Raw genomic sequence first — 21,910 nt, forward strand, 5'->3', positions numbered from 1 at the left:
CAATTAGGAACCTAAAAGGGAATTTACACATGGATGAAGGGGCCATAGCTGAGGTACTAAATGAATACTTTGCATCTGTCTTTATCAAGGAGGTAGATGCTACCCAGGCCATGGTGACAGACAAGGAAACTCTGTCACTAGAAGGGTTCAAAATTGATAAGGAGGAAGTGTTGAATAGACTGTTGGTACTTAAAGTTGACATGGCACCAGGACCTTACAGGATGCATCTAAGGATGTTGAAGGAAGCGAGAATAGAAATTGCACGGGCACTGGTCAGAATCCTTCAGTCTTCCCTAGATTCACGAGAGGTGCCGGACGACCGGAGAATTGCAAACATTATGCCCTTGTTCAAAAAAGGTTGGAAGGATAAGCCCAGCAATTACAGACCAGTCAGTTTAACTTCAGTGGTGGGCAAGATTCTAGAAACAATTATTCAGGATAGAATTAGTAGTCATGTGGAAAAATGTGGGTTGATAAGGAAGAGCCAGCATGAATTTCTAAAGAGGAAATCATGTTTAACTAACTTGCTGAAGTTTTTTGAAGAGGTCGATGAGGGTAATGCTGTTGATGTGGTGTACATGGACTTTCAAAAGGCATTTGATAGAGTGCCACACAACAGACTTGTGAGAAAAGTTATTGCTCATGGAATAAAAGGGACAGGAGCAATGTGGATCCAAAATTGGCTGAAAAATATAAAGCATAGAGTAATGGTCAATGGATATTTTTTGGGCTGGAGGAAGGATTTTAGTGGAGTTCCCCATGAGTTGGTATTGGGAGCCTTGTTTTTCCTGATATATATTAATGATCTAGATCTTAGTGTGCAGGGAATAATTTCAAAGTTTGCGGATGATACAAAGCTTGATATTGTTGTAAACTGTGAGGAGGACAGTGTAAAACTTCAAAAGGACATAGACAAGTTGGTGGAGTGGACAGATAGGCGGAAGATGAAGTTCAATGTGGATAAGTGTAGGTAATGCATTTTGGTAGGAAGAACATGGACAGACAATATAAAACAAGGGGTAAAATTTTGAAGGAGGTGCAGGAGCAGAAAGACCTGGTGTAAATGTGCATAGATCATTGAAGGTGGCAAGACAGGTGGAGAGAATAGTAAATAAAGCATATAGTATCCTGGGCTTTATTAATAGGGGCATCGAGTACAAAAGCAGGGAGGCTATGCTGAATTTATATAAGACACTCATTAGACCTCAGCTGGAATGTTATGCACAGTTCTGGGCGCCACATTATAGGAAGGATGTGAACACATTGGAGAGAGTGCAGAAGAGGTTTACAAGAATGGTTCCAGGGATGAGAAACTTCTGTTATGAGAATAAATTGGAGAGGTTGGGACTGTTCTCCTTGGAGAGAAGAAGGCGAAGAGGAGATTTGATAGAGATGTTCAAAATCATGAGGGAGCTGGACAGAGTAGATAGGGAGAAGCTGTGCCCGCTCATGAAAGGATCAAGAACGAGAGGGCACAGATTTAAAGTGATTTGCAGAAGAAGCAAATGTGACGTGAGGAAAAACCTTTTCACACAATGAGTGGTTTGGGTCTGAAATGCACTGCCCGGAAGTCTGGTGGGGGCAGGCTCAATCGAGGCATTCAAGAGGGCATTAGATGATTATCTGAATAGAAATGTTTTTCAGGGTTCCAAAGAAAAAGCAGGGCATTGGCACTCAGTCATAATGCTCATTTGGAGAGCCAATACAGACACGATGGGCTGAATGGCCTCCTTCTGTGCCATTAAGATTCTGTGATTCTGTGATTGTGAGTGGAATCAGTGTAAAATGGTAGATGTGACATTGGGCGATTTGTTTTATGGTCACTTTGGTCTCCTGGTCCTCGTTATAATCACTTTTGTGGGTCAGAGAGAAATCCCCAGGGTTTTTTTTGGATTTTGATCTATTTTTGCTTTTTTGGATATGATATAGCTTCTGGTGAATGGGGACATTGGTGAACATGATGCTTAGTGGCTCGATGACCTTATGGGACAGTCTCAATGGACCAGCTGGTCTTTTTTTGATCATCATTTAGTGTGATTCGCAAGGATTAACCTTCTTTACTTGGGCCAGAGAACAAAACAGATATCCATGTTGCTAGGTGCTAAGATGAAGGTAAGTAGCCATTTCTTCATTTGAGTTTATTTTTATTTTTCCCCTATCTTTGCTATTTCTCTTTTGATACTGTTTGATAGGTTGATTAGAAAAGGGTATAAGAGGAGCGCATTTACTATCTGAACCATATTTTCTGATATTGAATTCTCAGCATGGTTTCTTTAGTTAGCTATTTATTAGAGCAGTTTATGGTTCCCTATTAAATAAATAAAATTTTATTTAAAAAATAAAGATTGATCAAAAGTAGAATTAGGTAATCATTAATTGCTTGGACAACTGTACAATGCCAAAAGACAGTAAAATTGTTGGTAAACACACAGAAATTCACTGTAAAATCTTATAAACAGAAAAAATTAAAGACTTGCATTTATCTAACACTTTTCACAATGTCCAAAGCACTTTACAGCCAATGAAGTACTTTTGAAGTCACTGTTGTAGTAAATGGAACAGCAACAAATTTGAGAGGTCTCACAAACAGCAATATGATAATGACCTGATCTGTTTTAGTGATGATGCTTATGTGATAAACGTTGGCCGGGACACAGAGGATAACACCCCTGTTCTTCTTATCAACAGTACCAGGGAATCTTTTAACTCCACCCGAGAGAGCAGACGGAGCTTCCGTTGAACGTGTTGTCCAAAAGACACCAATTCCTTAGCACTGGAATTTTAGCCTAGATGTTTGTACTCAAGTCTCTGAAACCCACAACTTCTGACTCAGAGGTGAGGTGATCCATGGCTGTCATACATTCCACGTTCCACTATATGAACCTTGTGGTCACTGAAGTGACTAATAGCTATCCCAGACTGAATTCTATTTACACATGCAAAGTAAAAGACTTAAAATAACTTTTAAAATTATTCCTGCTTTATGTTAAATAAATGGGATATAATGTTATTTTTTATTCTTTCACGGGACATGGATGTCGTTGGCTAGGCCAGCATTTATTGCCTATGCATAATTGTCCTTTGGAAGGTGGTTGCGAGCCACCTTCTTGAACCACTGCAGGTGAGGTGAGAGTGACTGCCCTTACATCAAGGCAGCATTTGACCAAGTGTGGCATCAAGGAGTCCTGGCAAAACTGGGGTCAGTGGGGATCATGGGGAAAATTCTTCGCTGCTTGGAGTCATATCTAGCATCTTAGCATCTAGAAGGACAAGGGCAACAGACAAAAGCAAAAAACTGTGGATGCTGGAAATCCAAAACAAAAATAAAAATACCTGGAAAAAACTCCACAGGTCTGACAGCATCTGCGGAAAGGAACACAGTTAACGTTTCGAGTCCGTATGGCTCTTCAACAGAACTAAGGAAAAATAGAAAAGAGGTGAAATATAAGCTGGTTTTGGGGGTGGGGGGTGGGTGGGGGGGGGGGGGGGGGGGATGGGAGAGGTAGAGCTGGATACAGGGCCAGTGATAGGTGGAGATAACCAAAAGATGTCATAGACAAAAGGCCAAAGAGGTGTTGAAGGTGGTGATATTATCTAAGGAATGTGATAATAGGTGACGTTAAGGGTAGAAAGCAGGACGAGCAGGGTAAAGATAGCCCTAGTGGGGGTGTGGTGGGGGGAAGGGATTGAAATAGGCTAAAAGGTAGAGATAAAATAGACACATGGGAACACCACCACCTGGAAGTTCCCCTCCAAGCCACTGACCATCCTGACTTATGTATATCGCCGTTCCTGTTGCTGGGTCAAAATCTTGGAACTCCCTCTCTGACAGCACTGTGGGTGTACCTACACCACATGGACTGCAGTGGTTCAAGAAGGCAACTCACCACCACCTTCTCTAGGGCAATTACGGATGAGCAATAAATGCTGGCCTAGCTAGTGATGCCCACATCCCATAACTGAATTTTTAAAAAAGCCTAAAGGAAGATGGTTGTTGGAGGTCAATCATCTCAGTTCCAGGAGATCACTGCAGGAATTCCTCAGGGTAGTGTCCTCAGCTCAACCATCTTCAGCTGCTTCATCAATGACTTTCCTTCCATCATAAGTTCAGAAATGGGGATGTTCGCTGATGATTGCACAATATTCAGCACCATTCTTGATTCCTGAGATACTGAAGCAGTCCATGTCCAAATGTAGCAGGACCTGGACAATATCCAGGCTTGGGCTGACAAGCGGCAAGTAACTTTCGCTTCACACAAGTGCCAGGCAGTGACCATCTCCAACAAGAGAGAATTAACCATCTTGACATTCAATGGTATTACCACCGCTGAATCCCCCACTATCAACATCCTGCGGGTTACCAGTGACCAGAAACTGCACTGGACTAGCCAAAAAAATACCATGGCTACGAGAACAGGTCAGAGGCTAGGGATCCTGTGGTGAGTAACTCACTTCCTGACTTTCCAAAGCCTGTCCATCATCTACAAGGCACAAGTCAGGAGTGTGATGGAATACTCTTCACTTGCCTGAATGAGCGCAGCTCCATCAACAATCTAGAAGCTCAATACCACCCAGGACAAAGCAGCACACGTGATTGGCACCACATCCACCAACTTAAACATTCAGTCCCTCTACCACCGACCCACAGTAGCAGCAGTATGTACCATCTACAATATGCACTGCGGCAAGTCACCAAGCATCGTTTGACAGCACATTCCAAACCCATGGCCTCTACTACTTAGAAAGACAAGGGAAGCTGATGCATGGGAAAACCACCACCTGCTATTTCTCCTCAAAGCCACACACCGTCCTGCCTTCAAACTATATCACTGTTCCTTTAATGCCGCTGCCTGGAACTCCCTTCCTGACAGCACTGTGAGTGTACCTACACCACATGTACTTTGTTTTTATTCATTCAAGGGGTGTGGGCATCACTGGCTAGGCTAGTATTTATTGCCCATCCCTAATGGCCCTTGAGAAGGTGGTGGTGAACTGTTTTCTTGAACCACTGCAGTCCACGTGGTGTAGGTACACCCACAGTGCTGTTAGGGAGGGAGTTCCAGAATTTTGACCCAGTGATGGTCAATGGTAGCCCCCCAGATGTTGATAGTTGGGGATTCAGTGATGGTAATGCCATTGAATGCCAAAGGACGATAGTTAGATTCTGTTTTGATGGAGATGGTCATTGCCTGGCATTTGCATGGCATAAATGTTACTTGCCACTTGTCAGCCCAAGCCTGGATATTGTTCAGGTCTTGCTGCATTTGGACATGGACTGCTTCAGTATCTGAGGAGTCACGAATGGTGCTGAACATTGTGCAATCATCAGTGAACATCCCCACTTCTGACTTTAAGATGGAAGGTCTTTGATGAAAAAGCTGAAAATGGTTGGGCCTAGGACACTACCCTGAGGAGCTCCTGCAGTGATGGCCTGGCATTGAGATGATTGACATCCAAAAATACAATCAGCTTTTTTTGTTTTTTGTATGATTCAGTGTACAGTTTTCCCCCTGATTCCTATTGACTTCAGTTTTACTCAGCCCCTTGATCTCACACTTGGTCAAATGCAGCTTTGATGTCAAGGGCAGTCACACCACCTCACCTTTTGAGTTCTGCTGTTTTATCCACGTTTGGACCAAAGCTGTAATAAAGTCAGGAGTTGAGTGGCCCTGGTAGAATCCAAACTGAGTGTCAGTGAACAGTTATTGCTGAGTAAATGGCACTTGATACCACTGTTGATGACCCTGTCCATTTCTTACCTGATGATCGAGAGTAGACTGGTGGGGCGATAATTGGCCGGATTGGATTTATCCTGCTTTTTGTGTACAGGGCATACCTGGGCAATTTTCCACATAGCTGGGTAAATGCCGGTGTTGTAGCTGTACTGGAACAGCTTAGCTAGGGCGTGGCAAGTTCTGGAGCACAAGCCTTCAGTACTATGACAAAATGTTGTCAATGTCCACAGCCTTTGCAGTATCCAGTGCCTTCAGCCATTCCTTAATATCACATGGAGTGAATCGAATTGGCTGAAGACTGGCATCTATAATACTGGGGACCTCAGTCAGATCCCCAGGTGGATCATCCACTCGGCACTTCTGGCTGAATATGGCTCCAAATGCTTCAGCCCTGTCTTTTACACTGATGTGCTGGGCTCCCCCATCATTAAGGATGTGGATATTTGTGGAGCCTCCTCCTCCATTTAGTTGTTTAATTATCCACCCCCATTCACAACTAGATGTGGCAGGACTGCAGAGTTTGGATCTGATCTGTTGGTTGTGGGTTCACTTAGCTCTGTCTATCACTTGCTGCCTCTGCTGTCTGGCATGCAAGTAGTCCTGTGTTCTAACTTTACCAGTTTGACACCTCATTTTTAGGTATGCCTCCTGCACTCTTCACCGAACCAGATCCCGGGCCTTAATGGTAATGGTAGAGTGGGGCATATGCCATGTCTTGAGGTTACAGATTGTGGTTGAATGCAGTTCTACATTACAATGGTAATGCTGAGCAAGAATATATGGTTTCAGGACTTTAATACAGTGTGTTAAATCTCCATCTAGATTGTCTTCCTGCATCATGATATTTTAATTTTGCTCTTAGCCAATAACAGTTCAAAGCTGAGTTTTGTTTCCAGGAAATGAATACAAAATAAAAAGTATTTTGCTTACTTTTTAATTTCTTCAAGAGTATCGAAATGTCCATCATAATTATAGTCGAACACTGGTCCACTCATTACATTGATGCCATTTCTCTGTGTGGCATCCCTCGGCAGCATAACGCTGTGCAGATAATGCCAAATCTCTGTGAAGCAATCAGCCAGATGGAACTTGGTCATTTTGAAACTTAATGACGAACAAGAGCTGCCAAAAATTTCATTTCTATCCATGTTCCTAACGCTTCTCTTGCATCCCAAGACAAAAAGCCTTGTATCTTGCTCACTGTTTTCTAAACCCGAACGTTCTTTTTATTTTAAGTTGCCTGTTTATTCCAATCCCTGAAATAGTCGACTTAACTCACACATCTCTCCATGAATTTTTAGGATCATGCATTTTGACCGTGTGTAAATCCAAATTTTGTGTTTGTAAATTATACAATTTTTTGGCCAGCAGTATTGTATATAAAAACAAAAAGCTAAAAGCTACTGCGGATGCTGGAAATCCAAAACAAAAACAGAATTACCTGGAAAAACTCAGCAGGTCTGGCAGCATTGGTGGAGAAGAAATCAGTTAACGTTTCGAGTCTTCATGACCCTTCGGCAGAACTGAGTATAGTTAGGAGAAAGGTGAAATATAAGCTGGTCTAAGGTGGGGGGGCGGGGGGGAGAGAGAAGTTGAGGGTGGGGTGATTGTGGAGATAAGCAAGCAGTGATAGGAGCAGATAATCAAAAGATGTCACAGACAAAAGGATCAAAGAGGTGTTGAAGGTGGTGATATTATCTAAGAAAAGTGCTAATTAAGAATGGAAGGCAGGATACTCAAGGTACAGCTCTAGTGGGGGTGGGGTGGAAAGACTATCAAAGTTTTAGTTTTATATTTAAAAATAATGGAAATAGGTGGGAAAAGAAGAATCTATATAAATTATTGAAAAAAAAGGGAGGGGGGAGAAGCGGGGTGGGGATGGGGGGGAGGGGGAGTTTAAGATCTAAAGTTGTTGAATTCAATATTCAGCCCTCATTCCATTGTAATTACCCTTATTTAAGTTTAGCACAGTTGTTTCTGACCCAAGTTTCTCACTTTTAAACTGAATGTTAAATTCTACCATGTTATGGTTGCTGTTTCCTAGGAAATCTTTTACTGTGAGATCATTTATTAAACCTGCCTCATTACACATTACCAGATCCAAAATATCTTGATCCTTGGTTGGATCCACAACATGTTGTTCTCGGAAACTGTCCCAGATACGCTCTATGAATTCTTGCTCGTGGCTAGCTCTGCCAATTTGATTTTCCCAATCTATATGAAGATTAAAATCACTCATGATTAATGTACTGCCTTTTTTACATGCCCTTATTATCTCTTGATTTATTCTCTGTCCTACAGTTTAACTAATGTTAGGGGGCCTAAAGACTACTCCCACCAGTATCTTCTTCCCTATGTTATTTATTACCTCCATCCATATGGATTATACATCTTCCAATCCAGAAGACTATCAAGATCCTGTTCAAAGTATCCCATTACCAGGAAAATACTGTTTAAGTGGTTTCCCACCACTACTTCCTTTAGCTCCACAATATTAGTGTGCCGCAGTTTAATGAGGGCAGATTAATCTCTTTCAAACCACTGATGGGCATTTCTATCTAAACACACCCTTCATTGGTCATTAGCAAGTTGGACATCTTAAGATATATTTACACTTGGCAAAATAATAACAAACTCTCTTTCTCTTTAAGCCATACCTATACATCAAGTCTAACAACTAGTTAATATCTTCTGTATCTGATCTGCTGGGAACTTCAAGACAGTGTTCATATAAGGGTGGTTTCTTGGGGGTCTCACATAGAGAGGTAGGGATAGAAGAAAAGAGCAAAGAGGAAGGTCTGTGAAAGGTAGAAGGCAGGACTGATTGAGTGAATAATTGATACGATGGTGTGATGGTAATGGGACAAGTAAAGAAATAAAAGCTGGGTCTGGAGAAGGTATGAATGGGAGGCACAGAATCATTCCCAACAGCTGGGGGGAGAATTTTCTCCTCGTGGGGGTAGGGGGGGGTGGGGTGGGGGGGGGGGGTGGTTGGTTCGGGAGCGGTTGCGGGAAATATGAAGAAGAACTTTTTTTATGCAGCACGTGGTAATGACCTTGAGCGTGCCCATGAAGGTGGTGGAAGCAGAAGTAATGATTTCAAAAGGAAATTAGATGGGCATTTGAGGGAAATAAACCTGCAGGGCTACAGGAATTGAACGGGGGTAGTCGGACTGATTGCATTGATCTACAGAGAACCAGCATGGACTTGATGGGGTGAATGGTCTCCTTCTGTGCCGTAAATTATTCCATGGCCAGGATTCTGTTAGGAGGTCTCACCAGCCAGCTGAAGTACGGCTGGGTAATCCCTGAGTGTTCTGTAGGGGAGGACGGATGGAATCAAGTGTCTTTTAGACACTTAAATGGCCACTGCTGGGACATCCCTGTAATTGAGGACCCCAGTGGTGATGTCCCTCCCACCAAGTGTTGCTAGCCAGAAGCCAGCAGCTCCTCATCATCCCGTGGATGAGGGTTCTAAAAAAATGCAAAGGCCGCTTGACCTTTTCGCCTTCCTGCCAACCATAAGGTTGGATGGGCAATGAAAAATTTAACTTAATTGTTACTTTAATGGCCTTAACAGGCCTTTTAATTGTTGGCGGGCGTGCTGCCAATTCCTGCATGCACCCGCCAACAGTGAAAAATTTTACCCCTAGCGTTTCTGCTAGTTTTTTTTTACCAGGACAATTCACCTAAAATCGGCCAAACTGGCATAAGAGATCAAGGAATTTTAAGCATAAGTTGTGTTAAGTGTAAAGTGATTTTCCATGATCTTTAATGATGGTTTAAAAATATTGTTCTGGAAATCTGCCCAGCCTATGAAATTGACCATGCCTCAAATCACATTAATGAACATGGCAAATTTCTGCTGATTCTATGGCCTGAATCTTCTGGTCGGCGTGCGGGGGCGGGCGCCGCTCACCGACACGTAAAATGACGCACGGTGATGTCAGGCGTGTGTCCCAACGTCACTGCGCATCACTCCGACCTTCAGTTCGGTGGGCGTGCACCGAAGTTGGCTGTGCGCCCGCCGAACTTTCAAAGGCCTGTTAAGGCCATTTAACAACCAATTGTCACAATTAACAGGGCTGCCCGTCCAACTTTAAGGTTGGCGGACAGGCGAAGATCCCAGGCAGCCTTCGTGTTTTTCATGGAACCTCATCCATGGGCAGGATGAGGTTTCATGAAGGGTGTATAAGTTTAATAAAAAATGTTATTACAATTCACTGACATGTCCCAGCTCATGTGACTCTGTCCCATGAGGGGACATGTCTGAATAATTTTCTTTTCTTTATTTCAATTTTTCAGCATCAAAGTAAACTCCCTGAGGCAGCTCCGTGCCTCAGGGAGATTTCTGCGCTCTTTCGCGCACATGCGTGAAAGAGCACAGGCCCTGACTTTCCCTCCTCACCCTACCCGCACAGGGACCGCTCAGCGCTTCTGGGTGCACGTCACACGTGTAAAATGGCGGTGTGCAGCCAATCGCGGGCGGCGATCGGCTACGCACCCGCCCCTGCCCAGACTGCCCGACGGGGAGAAAGTTCTCACCTATCTTTCAAGACGGTTCTTCAGATGGAGCTCTATTTTGTCAGTGTAAAAGCACTAGGAGGCAACTTCTTAAAAGCTTTTAAATGTTATAACATATTTAACTTACCAAGAATCTGATTAGTGTTCACCAATGAAACTAGTTAACAGCTTTTTAATGTTGTTTTTCAGTGTCTTAAATTAGAATGTTCATACTCATTATAAATGCTTTTTTATGATAAACCCATTTTTCGCTGTATTATAAATGTACCAGGCTACCATTCTTAAATACATCAAGGAATATATTTAATGCTGTGTAAAAAAAATATAAACAATCACATTTTATTACTCTGCTTGACTGTGTTGGCTCATGGAAGATATTATGTCTGTGATTATGCAAATGATTGAGTGGAAACCTGAACTATAGTTTCGCTTCAGAAAAACTGTGCAATCTTCAGCCAGATTGCTCCCAAATTGGTAACTTGGCCAAAACATATGTATGTTTAATATATGTGTATTTATACATAAAAATGTTAATACACTCTGTTCTTAAATCATTTGCTTAATTCAAACTACCCAATAATTAATTTTTAGCGTTAAATTTCCACTTTGTTGTGTTACTTACATTGCTTAATTTAAATTACTGCATAATTCAATTTTAATGAATGCAAAAATCCCAACTATCAAGAGAAGACATTACATACTTGAAGCATTTATTAATTTAGTTAAGCGACAAATTACACAGGAAATAATTGCACATTAATTTCACTTACTTATGAAATCCCGATACATAGGCACAATGTTGCTGGTAATTAATGCATCATATTGGTCAGTTTCTGTTTTAATCAGATCTGGAAAAAGACCATCATGAAAGAATCTTGTAACATGAAGAGAACAGAAGAGAAAGAATCTTGTAACATGAACGACTATGAATATGAATCCTTGTACCCAACAATCAAATCATATGATAAAAAAATAATTTTGTTTTGCAAGGCTTGGGCAATGCAACTGAAGGGTCCATCTCCGGCCAGCAAACAGTGAGCAAACTGAAGTTTGGCATTAGGTCTGAAGGCTGATCACAATACTCAATCTCAATTCCAAAGTTCAGCACCAAAAATAATATGGCTCAGGTCGGAGATTGGATGTCAATTCCCAATTCCAACTGACATTCCAAATTGGGCTGCTCTGAATATTTGAGTTTTCCAGTTAATTGCAACTAGGAAAAGTGATCGACAAGTCGACCCACTTTCAATGTAGTGTAGCGATACCAATATCAGTAACCAATGTGGTTTAGCTGAGATTCTTTTACATTCCAATGCTCAGTTTCCTTTACCAAACGGGAGTTGCACTTAATGCACTTACTTGGAGGATAAAGAAAATTATAGGTGACGTTTAACTCTGCTTTATAGTTTGAACAGTTCTGGCTGATGTTTGCTGAGATTCGAGGATCAGCCCACAGGCAGTCTGAAATATTTGGTGGTAGCGGAACAAACTTTGCCTGATGGTGAAATAGAGGAAAAATATTGATTAAAAGAGGCATTTTGCTGAACTGAGCTCTGCTCTTACAGCATCGAGGAATTAACGGGTGTTCAGTGGTTCAGCATCAGGTGGACTCACAAGAATAGTCCAGTGCAGTTTAATGACCTGGAACAGTCTGAAAAAGGGATGGAAATTCATCTGAGGCCACATTTGGGTCAAAGTTACACACCCCAGCTGCCCTAAAATTAGGCCTCATAAAAGTTTTTTGCACAAACTGCCAGTGCCGGTTGGCTTTCATTACTTAAGAAAATATCAGGCCATTTCTTCTCTTTGAGTTCCTTGCCCAAAGGCAGGTCCTTGATAATTATTCACCGAGCCATGGCTAAGTGCTGTGTTTTTTTTTGGTACTGATAGGGCGAGGAAGCAGGCCCCAAGTCTACCTCAGCTGCAGCTGGGATCGAACCCCATGTTGTTGGCATTAATCTGAGCCACACACTAGCCATCTAGCCAACTGAGTTAACCAATCCTCATCAGGCTATTTACCTTGCCAGAAATAGACCAAAGCAATATCCCAGGACAGAGCTTGAAGCAAGCAATGGAGGGAGTGGTGGTTGAAGGTGGGATTATGGAATCGGGGGGAGAAATCCAGCTCATTTTGTATCCATGGGCAACTTTGTTTTTAAGAAAAGGAGAATTATGTCAAAAATCTGTCTTTAATGGCTGCTTAGGGCACAGTGGTCACTGAAGAATCCTGAACAGGGTTTAAGCTCACTTGTTGAAATATTCTTACATCGTTGGTGGTTGCCAGGAATGTCTGAAAAATTTCACGACCTAATTTTGAGGTGCAGAATATTATTCCACAATATTGGCCCTCATTGGTCCTGTGTTACACTCGCAAAATATGTGCAACAAGGTCCAAATTCTCCCCCAAAATGCTTCTCTGGCAGATAGCCCACAATTTTGTTGAAAGGGGGCCATTTGCTTTTCTTTAGTTTACCGCTTCAGCCAGACCTGATGACTTTGTCCCCAGGCTGGGTAGTGTTTTATTTGCTTGCCCTCTCACCTAAGGCCACCAACACTAGGAGCCAAGACTGATGTCATTGCCACCAGCATTATGCAAGCTGCCAGGCATAAATGTACCAAATGTTTGGCGGTAGTATGAGATTGAAGTTTATTGGATTGCTTTCTGAATTTTAAATTAAAAGAAGGGGTCAGTTAAAATCTAAAGAGAAAAGTTGCGATAAAATGGCAGTGTAGCGATTTGGGTAAAGACAAGTAGAGTGGGACAGGGTGGGACAGAGAGTTTAATGGTAATGATATATCAGTAAGTAAGGTCCATAAAGAATAATGGTGAAAAAATAAAATTAAAGGCTTTTTATCTGAATACTAAAAGTATTTGTAAAAGGATAGATAAGCAAGTGGCACAAATAGAGATAAACGGTTGAATCTCATTGCCATTGTAGACACATGAGGCTGGATTTTATGGCTCTCCACTGGTGTGTTTGAAGGCGGAACAGCTCATAAAATGCAGCACAATGCCTGCCTGCCACCTTCCTGTCCACCCTGACCTGTCTCTCATTTTATTAGTGGCCATTTAACCACTTAGTGGCCTCATCTCATCCCCACTGCTATTCTAACCGCAGCAGCGGGAGGTCCAGGCCAAGCAGGTAGCCCAGCAGGTTTTGTTGGCCGTGCTGGTGTCAGCCAAGGAGGGGTGGGAACTCCTTTGGGGGTTTCCTTGTGCCTAACAGAGGCATCCTCACCAAGATCAGGCCCCCCCCCCCTTTAATCATATCCAGCCTGGCCTCTCAAACCCAGCTCCCCATCTCCCTCACCCCCTTCGTTGGGACCTGCCAGCCAGACCTGCCAATACCTGGGATTTACCTACAGTCTGCCTTCCATAATCTCCTCTACTTTGGCTGTAGCCCCAGCAGTGGCCAAGGCTCAAACCTGATGCTGTTGGGACTACAGAGCTGCCGGACAATTGGAGTGGCCGGCAGCTCTCTAAGGTGGGACGTCCTCCCCAGATAGTGGTGGAAGTCTCACCCTGAGCCAATTAACGCCCCTCCAAACATAAAATGGTTGCAGGGCTGTGGGCTTTGTCATGGGGGTGTTCCTGAGTGACTTTTTAGTTGGGGAAGTGGGGAGCACGTAAAACCCACCTCATGGTTAAAATGTGATCAAGGTTGGGAAATAAATATTCCACAGCAAATGATATTTTTGAAAAGCGAGAAAGAATAGAAAAGGAAGATGTGTAGCCCTAATAGTAAAGGGTGACATAAGGACACTAGGAAGAAAGGGCAGGAATTTACCCTGGGCTTTGGGACCAAATGTGGGCTCCAAGCCCACACTTGCTGGGAGCCAGACTGACACAGTGATATTCTCAGAGCTGCCTCCTATTTGGCTGTCTCCAAGCTTAGCATCCTATTAAGAACAGGATGAGATCTAGAAGTTGCCAGTTCTGAAGCTTTGGCAGTCCCATAAGTGGAAGTGTACGCTATTGGAACAGCTCAGAAAATGTGAAACTGCCTCAAATTGAAGGCGGCCTCAGAGGGGTCAGAATAATTTAAAAGTACTGGAGGGCTGAGAGCAGAAGGACCTGCAGAATAGAGGGGAGAGCCCTCTGGAGGGAGTGTTTGGGTCTTTCCTTCATGCAAAACCTTCAATGAACCATGGAGTCTCTGATATCCAATGGCATCCCCTGTAGCCGCTGGGAGGCTGGCTCCATAAAGCTGGCAATCTCCATGAATGGCGGACCAGGGAGGCATTCCACTTCCAGCAAAATGAGGGTGGGCCCTCTAAATTGTTCCTAATTATACCTTTAATTATTTAAATTGATTGACCGCCTTGAGTCCTCTCTTGCAGTGGAAATGCATTGGGAATGCAATAGGGAGTTGCCCCAATATAATGTGGGAAGTGTGAAGTTGTTACTTTGGTAGTAATAAACAAAACAGAATATTTTTTAAAAGCTGTTAAAATTCCTAAAGTTGATACTCAGAGGGGCTTGGACATTCTCGTACAAGGAACACAGAAAATTAGCATACAAGCACAACAAGCAGTGAGGAAGGAAAATGGCTGGTGGGCCTTTGTTGCAAGGGGATTGGAGTACAAGAATAAGGAAGTCTTGTTACAACTGCATGGGGCTTTGGTGATACTACACTTGGATTACTGTGTGGGGTTTTGGCCACCATATCCATGGAAAGGATATACTTGCATTGGAAGTGATACAGCGAAGATTCACTTGATTGGTTCCTAGGATGTCCTATGATGAGAGTATGAGTAAATTGAGCCTATAATCTCTGGAGTTTAGAAGAATAGGAGGTAATCTCATTGAAACATATAAGATTCTGAAGGGCCTATGTAACATCACCCGACTTCACCCCTGTTTCAACTCTTCTGCTATTGACACCCTCATTCATGCCTTTGTTACCTCTAGACTCAACTATTTCAACACTCCAGGCTGGTCTCCCACATTTTACCCTCTGTAAACTTAAGGTCATCCAATCTGTTGCCCATGTCTTAACTCGCAGTAAGTTCCCACCTGTTCCCACCCCTCTGCTTGATGACCTACATTGACTCCTGGTCAAGCAACGTCTTGACTTTAAAATTCTCTTCCTTGTTTTCAAATCCCTACATAGTTTTGTCCCTCCCTATCTTGTAATTTCTTCCAGTTCCACAACCCTCTGAAATATCTGCACTCCTCTAATGCTGGCCCCTTCTGTATGTCCAATTATAATTGTTTCACCATTGGTGACCCTGCCTTCAGCTGCCTAGGCCCCAAGCTCTGGAATTCTCTTCTACACCTCTCCACCTCTCTACCTCACTTTCCCCCTTTAAGACACTGCATAAAACCTATCTTTCTGAACAAGCTTTTGGTCATGTGACCTAATATCTCTTTATTTATACTTAGTTTTATAATGCTCCTGTGAGGCACCTTCGGATGTATCATTACATTAAAGGTGTTATATAAATATAAGTTGTTATTGTTATAGTTGGGCTGGTCAGGGTATACACTGAGGCTGGGATTTTCCGGCCCTGTCACAGGCGGGATCCAGAAGATCTCGGCAGCGGGAAGGTGCAGAGGTTGTTTCCTCTGGCTGGAGGATCTAGAACAAAGGGACAGCCTCAGATAAGGGACAGATCATTTCGGACTGAGATGAGGAGAAGTTCTTCACTCGAAGGGTTATGAACTTTCTCTACCCCAGAGGGTTGTGCATGCTCCATTATTGAGTATATTCAAGACTGAGATAGAGATATTTTTGGTCTCTCAAGGAATTGAGGGATTTGGGGAGCAAGTGAGAAAGTGGAATCGAGGCAGAAGATTAGCCATGATTGTATTTGCTGGCTCAAGGGAGCCATATGGTATATTCTTGCTCCTATTTCTTATGTTCTTATGTTTGGAATCTGTGTCATTTTGACATGGAAAGATTGATGGGCTGAATTTTATCTCAATGAAGGAATTCCTGCCACTGGGACCAAAAGCAGGTCACTAGATCGCACAGCTGGACAACAGGACTGTGGGGCAATCTTACCGGTGGTGGCCAATTAAGAGGTGACTGCTGCTCAACGAGGATGGTAGCCTGCCTCTCAGAGCCGTCAGTCAGATCAGAGGCCCAGCCGTTCGGTAGCCTCAAAAACACCACTGATGGAGGTGGTCACTGCTGAGGCTGCAGGGAAAAGGAGAGACAGGCAAGAAACTTTCCAATGTGTTGGGGCCAGGCAGGAAGGCCTCAGAATTTGGAGGCTGAGTCCTCCAGTGGTGGCATCGGACTTGTGGGGGCAGCCATTGCTGTCGGGGCCCCCTCCATTCGCCATGGTCAGAAAGGAAGGCCACCCAGAGGAAGCCACTGGGAAGCAGCATTGATGTATCTATAAGTCTTCCCACGTGGCAGGGGGCCATTCTGGCACTAGGAAAATCCTGGTGTCATGGTAAAATGGCCGAGCTGCTAACGTTCTCGCTTCTGAGAAGAACCTCTGGTGGGAGGAAAACATTGGGCTTCCCTCCTGATGCCTTCCACTGCTATTTTATGAGCCCTCTTGTCTCCCAGGCGGTCTTCAAAGGACTGGTAAAATTCAGCCCCATGAGTCAAGAAAAGACAATTTCACAGGAGGGTTGAATGAGAAACAGCCACCCTCGTGTATCTTTTGTTAGGCTACGACAACCTCATGAACTAATTTGTGGCCCAAGTCAGGCTCATGTATCTTCTCGTGGCCAACTATAGACCAGATATTTTAGCAGAAATGAGCAGACCTCCTGGCTGCAGAGGCTCCTTGTAGAAGCTCCAGGGTGACAGAGATTTCTTGTTGGCAAAAGTTGAAACAATAAAAAATATCCATTACCACATGAAAAAAACTACAGCACAAAATTGTCTTTCATTTTGCTTGTGTTTTAGACTCTCATTTTGAATGTGGGAAAATTAGTTTGTTTTCCAGTGATTCTTGTCTCTGTCAGGATTATTTTAATGGTAAAACGCTTCCACTGGCATTGCACAAATAAAACATCTCAGTCTCCAAACCACAACCACTTCCATATCTCAGCCATATTTCAGCATTCCAAATGAGTTCCATGCAGGCTTTGTATTTTCCTCTGGTTGTTGATGTCTCATTTTAGTCTTCACTTTTTCTCAACTTCTGCCTCTTTTTCCTCACTGTCAGAACTCAAACTCCTAATACTGCCTTTTTAACTTTATTTTTTCTCTTGGTCTCTCAGTCACTTTGTTTCTCCAACTTCCTTAGTCTCCATTCCTCTCTCTTTTTTTGCCAGTTCCTCATTTGTCTCTAAAAGCTCACTCTTATTCTATCCCTTTGTACTTTCCTCTCTCGCATAACGCTTCTATCTCTATTTCATCATCTGCCAATTTTGTTTTCTTAACCTTTTACATCTCTAGATTTTTCTAGTTCTGACGAAAGGTCATTGACCTGAAATGTTTATTCTGTTTCTCACTCCACAGGTGATGCCAGACCTGCTAAGTATTTCCAGCATTTTCTTGATCTATTTTTAAAATTTCTTAATATTGTTAAGCCGCTTGGATTTAAATGCCAAGCTTTCAGTACAATAGAGGACCAATTTGAAGTTAAATTGCATTGTGTAACATTACTATCCAAATGAATTATTTTTAAAAAAAATACTGGCTAAACAAACCCATTAATCTATTCATATGCTAATGGATTTAAAGAAAAAGAAAAAATTGAACCAGTATTTATTTAGCTATGGGTTTAAGCCCCACTCCAGGAAGGCACATTAATGCAGTACTGAAGGAGTGCCATATTGTCAGAAGTGCCATCTTTTATGAGATGTCAAAAGAGGCCTTAACTGTCTTTCTGCTAGACATAAGAGATCTCACAGTGCTATTAAAGAGAGGGGAATTTTCCCAGTATCCTAACCAAAAATCATCTCTCAACCAGTGTTACCAAAAGAAGATTATCTGGTTATTCATCCTTCTTGTTGCTTATGGAATCTTATGCAAACATGCTAGCAATTTTATACATATAACAGTGATTACACTTCAAACGTTACTCATTAGATATATAGTGCAACAAACTTACCGATTTGGGAACAGTGTATGCGCTCCATAGGGGCATTAAAATATCAGCACTATACCCATTCACATAAAATGTATGGAACAAAAGGTAATATGTGTTGTCCTTCTGTAAAACTCTGGGCCTTCCGTAAGGCATATTAAAAGCTTCTGCTTCTTTAACTGAAAAGACACAAGGTTATCATATTTCAAATGTAATTGAGGCCAAAATAGTCCATAAAAATTAATTTGTCAACCCTTGCTCATTTGTTAATTTTTTCACAACTTCAGCCTGCTTTCGCAAAGTGTGCAATTGTGTCTGTCATTCTCAAAAGGCAAGGTTACATTCATAAATGTGGCATTATGAAGAGATGCTGAAGTGAGGACTGTGCTTTTCCCTACAAGAATAGAACGTTATCCTGAGTTGTTCTTGCTTGTTTCCTCATGGTTAATTGTAGATTAACCTTGGCAGAGATTGGCAACAGGTCTGACAACAATCTTTGTCTGACAGTGCATATGAGGGACGATCAAAGGGAAGGAAAATTACCCTAAGGTGATCTGGAAGTTCTGATGTGTGAGCTCAAGCAAAAGCGTTAGTCTTAACATGAAAGCATCACTTTAAATTAATATTCATTCCTTTTAACTTCCAATGATTAGAAAGCCTAAACCAAGTTATTTCTTGCCAAATTTCTAGCACATTCATTAAGATTCATTGTTATTTAGATAGCAACACCATTCTTTTGAGCTGGTTTTTAAGAGGTCACTGGAACCTTGGCCTGGATTTTCATCCTTGAGTTGGGAAAACTCTCGGTTTGGTCCGGACCGCCGCGGTATAAAGTGCCTACAAAGGCAGGATCCTTATTGCTGAGGGCTAGGTGAGGACTGGAGTCAGGCCAGCCGACCAGGGAAGAAGTGCGGAGGCAGCCACAGCAGCTGCTGCGTGCGGAAGCGGGCTGTTTAAAAGGCCCGCCTCGGTGCCGTGGGACTTTGTCCCAATGAAAAAAATACAAAGGCCCTTCAGCCCTCACCCCTCACACCCCCTTCACTTCCAAATGCTCTCCATGTCCCATCCATGCCACCTCATGCCCCCTTGTGCCAAGCTCTGTCCTTCCACCCACCCCCTTAGGCCCCTCATGCCTCTTTGCCAAGCTCTGCCCTTCCTCCTGCCCCAAAATTCTGGCATTTCCATACCTATTGACCCACTGCATACTGTCTAGAACCAATTAACAATATAGTGTATAGTGGTATTTGTAAAAAAAAAACTTTGAAAAAATGTCATTCATTGATAACTTTCTCCTATGCTGGAAACAAAGTCTGGAGGGCAAGCTAATAAAAGTGTCAATCATCCAGGCCCTTTGAACTTTCAAAAAACACAAACCCTTGTATGTGGAGCATGTGATGACTGACATGTTGGTGACCAATATCAGGAGCCTGAGAGAGGAGCAGTTGAAGGTGTGAGGTCATGTGATGATATCTCCCAGAATATGTCCAGCCAGAGTTGGCAACCCTATTCTGTAGATCGTTTAAAAGGCGTCATCAGCAATAGAGCTGTTGGCACCAAAAAAAGCATGACAACTCCCCTGAGACGTCAAAGGATACAGGTCTGCTGCATGCAATGCAATGTGATGTGATGGATGTTTACAGGAAGAAGGATGAAATTTCACACAGATTCTCACCCCGCTGGTCCCGTTTATATTTGACAAAAAGGGAAAGGGTGAAAACCAGGACAATTGAACTATTTTTAGGAAATTGCCAGGACACTGGTACATTTAATGAAAAACTGGAACTGTCCTGGCAAAACATGGATGTCTGGTCATTCTAACATAAGATCCTGTCATGAAATTCTTTTAAGTTTTGGTGTATTGTCTCGGCTGTTCCACTAAAATTGACACAAATACTTCAACATTGAGTACTTTATTAAGTGAATCTCAGGGGAGGTGGTAAAGCTATTTGATTATGTTCCAGTAAGATAACGGGAGGAATCATCCATGCCCATTGGCATCTGGCATGTTCGGTAGCATGAGTGGACAATATGGCAAGTAGGCCAAAAATTGGTTTCGCAACATCGTGAAACCACTTTACGATCGTCTGCTCAGACCTTCAATGGCAAGCTGCATTTGCCACCATTGGATGTCAGGAACTTCATTGTAATACATCTGCATATCATTATAAGGCTAGCTGCCGGATTCATCCCACCCCAGCTGGATCGTTCGCCCACGTCAGTTTGTAATCACGCCGACGTGTTTCACAACAGCATATAAAAGGGGTGCACTTGGCAGGCTGCACTTTGAGGGGAACTCAGAGATGAGTGCACAGTAACGTGGCAGAGCATTTGTGAGGGATGCTTGTTGGACTTCAAGGTTGAAGCGCATTGGGGGGGAGGAGCAAAGGCTGCCCTGCGGCTGAGGTGATTTTAATGGGGGGTGGGGGGTGGAGGCAAGAGCTTCCCTGCTACAGAGGTGACTTTGGGTGGGGGGGAAAGGCTGCCTTGCGGTTGAAGATAGCGCACAAGTACTTGCGGGGTTGGGGGGGCTGAAGGGAAGCAGCCATGCATTAGGGACATAATATATATATATATATAAAGTGACCATTCCTCTGCGACTGAGATAGTTCAGGCGCAGCCACATTGATATGATTCGGTTTGGGTTCCTAGCTTATCTGTCCACGCAAGCAATACAGAGGCATCAAAGTGCCACCAAGTGCTCCAGAGCTTTTCACCCATCCAGCACAGACTGCAAACTAATGAGTGTTTTAGTGGACTGCAGGACAGTTGGACGACTGGGCAAGTTGTACAATCCCCTTGCTAAAGCTGGCCATGAAGCAGTTACTGGTGGAGGCACTCACAGCCCCTTGCAATGTTATCATTCAGGTTTGGACCAGTCTCCCCCATTGTTCAAGCTAACACTGTAGCCTTGCAGTGCGGGTTAGGAGAATGCCTGCACCTGAGCTGAGAGCACAGCATGCAGTCCAATGGACAAAGTTGCCGCCAATCAGTCAGGTAGACTGGAGTGGAGGAAGGTGGGGTTTCATGCAGCCATGCAGTGCACTAAACTCTGGCCATCCCTGTGTTAAGGGATCTTCAGACTTAACCAAGAGACGTTCTTAGTGCACCCATGCTAACCCACACGTCTCTCTCTTTCATCCTACAGGAGGAGTGGATCAGGATCATGGAGGATGGTGAACTAGCTGTATGCCTCGTGGCGTACAGAGAGTGAAGACAATGGAGAAGAGAGCTACTGAGGCACCTGGCTGGACAGAGAGAGGAGCAGCACCCTCAGGAAGAAGGGACAACTGGGGCTCCTGCACACACCGCGGAAGAGCCACAGTGAGCCGTCGCTGGTTGGCGCCTAGCCAGACCAAGGGTCTATAGACATTGCCTTTCATTCCTGCAGATGACCAAGAACCAGTGTCGCCAAAGACTGCGCATGTCTAGGGACCTGATTGGTCACATCTGCCACCTGCTGCAGGATTTGGTGCCACGGGGACATGGAGGGCATCCACTGCCAGTGGCTGTGAAAGTGACTGCGGCGCTCAATTTCTATGCCAATGACTCCATTCAGGGCTCCACAGGTGACCTCTGTGGGATATCACAAGCCTCCACCCACAAATGCATCAATGATGTCACAGATGCCATCTTCGTGAGGGCACACAACTTTG

At 43.4% G+C, this 21,910-nt stretch overlaps 1 protein-coding gene across 1 annotated transcript in view; it reads right to left on the reverse strand.

Annotated features, from left to right (window-relative positions):
• LOC144681114 (venom phosphodiesterase) overlaps nucleotides 1-21,910 on the reverse strand; it is a 163,680-nt gene that overhangs the window by 11,251 nt on the left and 130,519 nt on the right. Inside the window, exons 19-22 of the mRNA XM_078542845.1 lie at nucleotides 18,282-18,436; nucleotides 11,619-11,754; nucleotides 11,030-11,107; nucleotides 6,666-6,798 (exon numbers count right to left, since the gene is read on the reverse strand). Coding sequence (XP_078398971.1) covers nucleotides 6,666-6,798; nucleotides 11,030-11,107; nucleotides 11,619-11,754; nucleotides 18,282-18,436 — 502 coding nt within the window. The remainder of the gene's footprint in view (nucleotides 1-6,665; nucleotides 6,799-11,029; nucleotides 11,108-11,618; nucleotides 11,755-18,281; nucleotides 18,437-21,910) is intronic.

This window comes from Cetorhinus maximus, chromosome 5 (genome assembly GCF_964194155.1).
Source record: "Cetorhinus maximus chromosome 5, sCetMax3.hap1.1, whole genome shotgun sequence".
Taxonomy (NCBI): Eukaryota; Metazoa; Chordata; class Chondrichthyes; order Lamniformes; family Cetorhinidae; genus Cetorhinus; species Cetorhinus maximus.